The sequence below is a fragment of the Hemibagrus wyckioides genome, linkage group LG16 (genome assembly GCF_019097595.1).
Source record: "Hemibagrus wyckioides isolate EC202008001 linkage group LG16, SWU_Hwy_1.0, whole genome shotgun sequence".
NCBI lineage: Eukaryota > Metazoa > Chordata > Actinopteri > Siluriformes > Bagridae > Hemibagrus > Hemibagrus wyckioides.
Genome location: NC_080725.1, coordinates 7,413,466 through 7,421,668, shown reverse-complemented (window position 1 = coordinate 7,421,668; position 8,203 = coordinate 7,413,466). Strand labels below are relative to the sequence as shown.

Here is an 8,203-nt window from a genome sequence, read left to right as displayed (position 1 = left end):
ATTTTGTCAAAATCAAAGTCCCCAAAGAAACCATTTACTTGTACTGCCTATATCAGCCTAAGGATAATAAATTTTATTTAAATATTGTATAAAGATATATAAACACCATGCACTATAGTCTATGTAATATAATGACCATATAGAAACAGCGTTAAGGTTTGACACGATTAATATGAACACAAATACATTTTGGAAAACAATACATAATAAGGGGATTATTTAACTGCTGGTAAATAAATATAAATAAATGTTACATTGGTAAAATGTCCTGAATAATAACTAGACCAATAACGTAAGAAATATTAAGGAAACCTATCCACAGCACAAGAAACAGCATTTTGTCTGTCCCAGCCCATTATAAAATACAATATATTTAAATACAATCATTAAAATACTTACCATATTACTCATGGTTTATTATGTGTAAAAAATCTTGCCATGAGTTTCCTAAACAGCTTTGTTTCTAATGAATTTTTGCAGACCACTTTGCTGAGATATAATCGTGTAATGATTTGAAAAACAGTTTCTTTTTAGAATGGTCCTGGTAGAAAATAAGATAAGGTACTATAAATGAAACTATAAAACACTATACTATAAAAGTGCACTTTATAATTTGCTTTATGGTCTTATTTAAGGTCTCTATGTGTACATGATTGTTTATGTGCTTTGTTATGTGTATAAGTGTATAATAATCATATATTTTCAAATATATATATATATATATATATATATATATATATATATATATATATATATATATGAAACATAAATGCTTAATGCCAACCCTTTAAACAGTATGCTGGTTGTGAGAACTATCATATCATCAGCATTTTAGTTTTGTAATTTTCATTCATCCCTTCACTTCTTCACACTATCTACTTTATCTTAGGGTTGTGGATGGTCTGGTGGCTTTTCTGTGAACACTGGATAGCCTCTACATAGGTTCTACATTACAATTAAGATTCTCATTCCTGGTGTACCACTACACACTGTGAATCATACTCTTAATTCTCTCTCTTTTTTAAATTCTGTATTAAAAAAAGTCTACATCTGTTCTTTAAAGCAGCAATATTTATACACTTTACACTTGACAGCTACAGTTGCAATCTTTTTTATTTGCATTTTTCTAGGTCATCATTATCATACACACATTGCCAACACAAGCTGTGAGCTTACAATATCAGTAAAAATTGTGAAATTTGTGGACACAATATACTGAATATTTATCTTTCCTATATTTTTCTTGATACACGTTTCTCAGTTGTATTTTTTAAGTAGATTATATCGTTAATTTTACTTGTAATCTTTTTTTTTCCCAAAATTGAATTTGTTTGCTCAAACAGTGGGTTTTTTTTATTTTTATTTTTTTGTATTACTCTTATGAATATGTTTGCTGGTTGTTTCTAAAGTCTGTTACATAAGTTGATGACTAGAGCAATAAGTCATAAAAATAATTATTTAATGTTATAAAACTTTTGCATTTATTTTAACCTTAATTGGCCTTGTTTGTTAGCCTCATGTGTATCACTAGCAGGACATTGATGACACTGTTGATCTCTGTGAAGACAGGCTACAGATCTCCATGTTAGTGAATGAACTGCCTGCCTCGCTGCTGCACTCTGGATATGATGAACTGGAAGAGATTATGTTTTTCAGCCTGTGCAGGGTGATGACAAGCAGGGTAAGGAGAAACAGCAGCAAGCTAAGGAAAATAGAAAGGTAGACGTAGACACTTTCAGTGCGGCTGGACGAGGCCGCCGCAGCCCCAGTGGAAAGAGTTGTCGGGTTGAAGCGCAGAAAGCTCTGTCCTTCCAACTCAGTCCCATTCAGCTCCTCCACCTGGCCATCCATCCCAGACAGATGCTCACAGGGGCCTACAGGGGACAAGACACAAGGTATTCAGTGATTGGCAGGTCAGCATTTTATTCTTCCATTTTTGTCTACAAGATGTAAGATACTTTATTGCATAAATTACAATGAAATATAGTGCGACAACACAACACTCTCTCCAAGAGCAACAAGAACACATAAACATAACACCCATGAAAGGAATTATAATTAATATGTTTTAAAAAAGAAAAGAATTAAGAATGAATTAAACAAAAATTACACTGTAAGATTGTATATACTGTACATACTGTATACTGTATACACTGTATATACTGTAAGATTGCACATATATACAGGGTATTGCACTGATTATTGACATGTGTGTTGAGATGTACTGTATATATTATACATTGAGATGTACTGAAAAGCTTTACATGCATATTGCTCTGAACTGTAGTACAAAGTATACAAAGTGTACTGTAGCCCAACATTCTTAGAGCAGTAAAGAGTAAGCTTACATTAAAGTTTAAAGTCCTTATTCCTCAAAAGCTGTAGGGGCCTGAAAAATTACTGGAGGGATGTGTGTGTGTGTGTGTGTGTGGGGGGGGTGTTAATGGCAGCTTCAGCTTTGGCAAAGAAGCAATCTATTTGTGCGGGATTTGATGGCCCTCTACCTCTTTCCAGCAGGTAAGGGGACACACATTCTGCGTCCTGGGGGAGTGGAGTCTTTAACAATGCTTCTTGCCTTTGTGTGTGATCTGTTGACAGACACAGTATCCAGGTTCGGGAGCTCAGTACCTATGATTCACTGTGCTGTTTTAAGTGCAGTTGTCCCCAGTGCAGCTGGCATGCCACACTGTGATACCGTATGTGAGTATGCTTTCAGTAGTGCTGCAGTAGAAATACATTCAATATAAACTGCAATTGCGAGCGGTTTGTATTAAAAGAATGTTATAAATACAGAGCCACTGAGGTGACATGGTGCTTAATTATCTGTTGTGGCCACAAGATACTTAGTTTGTATCCTTAATGTATATTCTTGTATATTAATTGTACTCACACCTTAAATACCATATCACCTCAGTGGCTCAGTAAGAAACACTATGGTAGACCAAATCAACCTATACTTGATATAAAGAAGTTACCAAACAGACAATGTAAAGCATATGCAGAGCAAAAATAAATTAATTAAGGATGTTTTACAGTAAGATCCAGCTTAGCTAAGTGAATATTTGAGTTTTTTAATGCCTTGTTATTTAAGGATTTTCAACTTCTGATTAGTTAATCCTACAGAGTTTTAGACATTTTGTAGACCTGCTCCAGCTCATTAATGAGTTTAAGGCCTGGTTCCTGTATGACAGCAGGGGTGACTTAAAGCAACGCAGACTATTGGGAATAACAAACTTCTTTTCTAAACAGCTTTATTCTACAACACCACATGTGTAATAAACTACCTCAAACATTTAACCTAGCTATAACTCCGCAATGTCACCAATCCATTTCTGCTTCTTTTGTTTTTCCCAATGCAATTTGAACAATTTTGACCACAAATATTAATCAAAGATTATTATATGCCATTAGAGTTCTTACAACTCAGTCTATATCATCCTTTATTAATATGTCTGTAGCTGTTATGTTGGGCAGGACAGTTACATACTCCAGATCCAGTTTGAAGAGGTCACTAATAGTGTTTAATTATGCTTTTTGTATCCTGGCAACATGCATATTTGTATGATTATTAGCCAGTGAGTGATTTGGTGTGTCAGAGTGCTGGTGCATTAGAAGTCCTGGGTGACCACAAAGGGTCAGCCCCTTTCTCTCTCTCTTTCTCTCTCTCTCTCTCTCTCTCTCTCTCTCTCTCTCTCTCTCTCTCTCTTTCTCTCTCACACACACACACTCTCACACACACACACACACACACAGAAGGAGAGAAGGTCACTTTTTTTTTTTTAACACTGTCCATGAACCAGTAGCATGCTATGAATAATAGATTGTGAAGCACCTGAGTGGGGAAATGTCATGGCTTTCTGGGCTTTGTAAGAGAAATGTTGGGAGGGCTGTTTATTGAAAAAGCCTGAACATCAGAAACAAACATCTGAACAAAAAAGTATTAAATCTCAAGATATGAAAAATAAAATAATTAAATATATATATATATATAATCCTTTGGATGATTTATATTTGAAATATATCAAGACAAAATATTAAATATTACAAGCAACAGTTCTTCTTGCTTCCAAACTAATGAATAATAATAATAATAATAATAATAATATTAAGCATTATCAACTCTGCCATTATGTCTGAAATAGAAGTTTCCATACATACATTACATAGCTCAGGATGATGGATATCTGATCATCACACCCATATGTTTGCCTTTCAGAAGCTCTTGTCACAAAGTTGGAAGCACTAGTAAAGGTTATATTTGATGCATTACTGTATGTTTCTTCAATGAAACTACAAGCCCCAGACAATGACATGACAATACCCCTGTGCACAAAGCAAGGTCCACGATTTGCCATTGTTGGTGTGGAAGGGTTGTGCACAGAGCATGACATCAATCACTGAACACTTCTGGGATGAACTGGAATGTCAAGTGCACCCCGGGCCATCTCTCTTGACATAAGTGCCTCTCTCTCTCTCTCTCTCTCTCTCTCTCTCTCTCTCTCTCTCTCTCTCTCTCTCTGCAATCAGGTGTCCACCACTGATGGCTTTGACAGGAAGGAATTAGTATTAGATCTATAAGGAATTCACAAATTATGCTGATATACAGCTCTGGAAAAAAATAAGAGACCACTGCACAGATCTCCAGATTTGAACCCTGTTGAAAACCTCTGGAATATTATCAAGAGGAAGATGGATGGTCACAAACCATCAAGCAAAGCTGAGCTGTTTGCTTTTTTTTTTTTTTTTTTGCAAAAAGAGTGGTATAAAGTTCCCCAACAGCAATATGAAAAACTGGTGGAGAGCATGGAGCCAAAACGCATGGAAATCGGGCTTATTCCACCAAATACCGATTTCTTAATGTTATTTAGGAAGCTATAGACTGTATATTAACTGTATACAGTTGTAAAAAGGATATTTTTTATAATGACACTCTCCAGTGTCATGAGGATGGCTTCTCTTTTGAATCTGGTTCTGGTTTCTTCCTTATATCGTCTTAATGAGTGTTTCCTTGCCACTGACACCTCTGGCTTGTTCATTAGAAATAAATATAAATAAACTTTAACCTTTGTCATTTTTATTCTGAATTTTTATATTTCTGTAAAGCTGCTTTGAGACAATGTCCATTGTGAATAGCACTATACAAATAAAATTGCATTGAACTGAACCTATGCAATTATGTATTATACTGATCTAATGCTCTTGTGTCTGAAACTCCCTACAGCCGTGCTCCAAAATCTAGTGGAAATCCTTCCCAAAGAGTGGAGGTTATTATAACAGTGTTGAAGGTGCTGCAAGGCATTAGGACTGAGGAGTGCTGTCGTCTGAGATTATGCATTTGACATCAGGGATTCATTCTGCTGCTCCGAATCTCATTCCTTCATCATTACATTTATTAGTTAGCTCATGTGTGCCGGGAGCCGTGTGCTTTCCAGCATGAGAATTAGCAGCATCTTCTCTGTCTAATTGTACTGCACAATGGGAAGCTCAGAATGTCCACATGAAGCAGACACATCTGGCTTTTAATGGAAAGACAGCTATTTGAATATAATCTCTTTCACAATCACACACATTTCAAAAGGTTTTACAGCATATATAAAATGACAGATGCAATCACACTGAACTGGTTCAGCCTCCCACTGCTTCGTTCCTTCAGCAGGTTGATTTTCAATTCAATGCAATTCAATTTTTATGTGTGGGTTTTTGCAAATTTGTTGACCTTTTGGCTAATTGAGCAAACTGAATGCAAATGCCATCTAAAATTAGCATTTTGCTCATTATTTTAGGTCCAGGAACCTGGAACCCTATAACATCAGTTGTTCCTGTTGTCAATGATTTCATGTTTTCAGCTGGTGAAAAACAATAGCATCTATTCTTTCCACACTCTCTCATATGTAATTTGGAGCCAGGATTTATTTAAGTGACCTGGTTGCCTTCTTGGCACTAGTCATTTTGTTTTGTAAGGCAGTCCCTGTTCTCCAGGGTGCTTCATGCAAGCTTCTTCATCACAAAATCAATTGATTCCTCTCAAACATTGTGAACCCCTGAGGTTTTTTTCAATTTGTGAGTGAGACGCAGGCTCAGCTTATCTGTGATAAAAACTCCAGTTTTTGCTTCTTTCCTTTCATTAAAAATTCTACTGTTTGTTCCTATTTGCTTTGTGTCTTTTTTATTTTCATTTTACTCAATTTCTAATGTGAACATAAAACCTCTAAAAAATCTGTACCCTGTGCATTTAGTTCAATTAGTTTCTCAATGTCAAAAAGACTTAAAAGATGGTCAGGGATTTTAGAAAGCAGACCACACATCCATGTACATTAGACAGAATGCTGTGAACTGGGTCTGCAGCTTCACATTCCTGGACTCCCCGTCACCAAGGGCTTGATGCGAACAGAGCTCATGAATGTCAATGACAATACACTTGCTGAAGCTGTGCCTGACACTTAGGATGAGACAAGTGTCTCATCACATTTGGTGAGACAAATTTACACCAAATATGATCTAACAAATTGGATCATATTTGAAAGGCTTTCCATTACATGTAGCAAGAAAAAACAGTGTTTAATTATATTTGATTCGTTCATGCTCTTCAATAGCTTTACCAAAACATCTAAAATATTTAGATTTCCCATCTGCTGGTGCATAACAAGATGTGCAAAGGTCAGTGAATTTTAATGAAACATTTTAGAAAAAAAACAAGATTTTTTTGCATTTTAATCTAACTGGATAAAAAGTCTCAGTTTTGTCTGTGATGATGAACAGACCAACATAATAATGCCTACTGTTCACATGTCCTCCAGTCTGCTGAGTTTCTCCAGTGCTTTATTTTGTATTGTATATATTGTAATAAGATTCTCATAATAACCTATTGAAACACTTCATTTTTAAGAGGAGGAAACAAAATGCAAGTTTTATTATTCTGAATTTTCAAGAATAAAAGTACAAAACGACGTTGACACAGATGATCTAAATGAGAGAGATATATGCTGTTGCTCATTATGTCTTGTTGCAATTCTCATATCAGCTTCTGTTGACTAGTGGAGCAATCAAATTACTCCTAATGTAACCTGCTCATAAAAAAACACCTGCCAGCATAATTGTCTCCCTATCAGCTGTTTATGACAATAATTCATCTGCAGCAGTAATGACTTTGGACAGATTATATGCAGCGCATAGATAGTTGCATATACAGGAATATTTCTGTGTGGTGATAGAGAGTGACAGAGACTGACCTTTTGTTTAGCAGATGACAGTCGTGTCCTCTACTGCACACAAAAGTCCATTATCTTGGTGTCACTGCTCCAGTAGAGAATGCTTCATATCCTGTGGGAATGAGAAATGCACATAGGAGACAGATGACACTCTCGGCTTTGTGGAAATAGAGGAAGATCACCGATCCTCAGCTGTGAGCTGGATTCTGTCGATCCAGCTGTTCTACTCTGAATTTCTCCCCTCCCTCTCTGCCTTGTCTCTCCCTCTCCTGTTTTTCCCTCTCCTACATTCATTTTCTGCTCATCAGCCCCCCTGCTCCCTGGCTGTTCAACTCATAATGTTTAGTTGCTCATTTCTTACACACAACATCTTCTCTTCTGTCAGACTCTCATCCTTTATGTCTTTTTTTTTGAGTCATTTCTGGAAAACCAAAACACTATTTCTGATTTTGGATCGATAAACTCCCATTACTTTGATTTTTTGGCCACATTTTATCTTTTATAAAAAATATTTTGAAACAGCTCACAGTAGTGTTTTAGGTTTAGAATTTGGTGCTTTTACTTATTGTGTGTGCATGTGTGTGTGTGTGTGTGTGTGTGTGTGTATTGTTGCACTGTATTCTTCATATCTGACTGCATTAATAAGTAACTGCAGACATCAGTGGGAGGGGATGGACCACACTCTTGATCCACTGACATTGTGCACCTTTCTTTATTTTTTTTACAAATGAAACATGTAATTAACACTGGGTGAGAGAACAAGCTGGAAAAGAACAAGCCTGTGCAAGTGTCAGACACTCTCCTTTGTGCTGCTTTAATGTAGGCACAAACTGCTTCTATTCATACTGTTTGATTAAAAATTGATGAATGTACAAGCAGAATTATTTTACATATTGACTGATAAATGAATTAATTGGAAATATTGAAGTAGAAGTATAAAAAAGATTAGCTTAAATTAGTGCATGCTGTTTTATATTTAAGCTATTTAATCTCTT

The 8,203-nt window shown here is 35.8% G+C and overlaps 1 protein-coding gene across 1 annotated transcript; it reads right to left on the bottom strand.

Annotated features, from left to right (window-relative positions):
- Nucleotides 1-895: 895 nt before the first annotated feature.
- LOC131367215 (serine-rich and transmembrane domain-containing protein 1) lies at nucleotides 896-7,440 on the bottom strand. Its single transcript, XM_058412502.1, has 2 exons — nucleotides 7,230-7,440; nucleotides 896-1,874 (listed from the first exon to the last, which is right to left on the bottom strand). Exon 2 carries the CDS (start codon nucleotides 1,849-1,851, stop codon nucleotides 1,528-1,530), a length of 324 nt encoding a protein of 107 aa, XP_058268485.1. The 5' UTR covers nucleotides 1,852-1,874; nucleotides 7,230-7,440; the 3' UTR covers nucleotides 896-1,527.
- Between the last annotated feature and the right edge of the window lie 763 nt (nucleotides 7,441-8,203).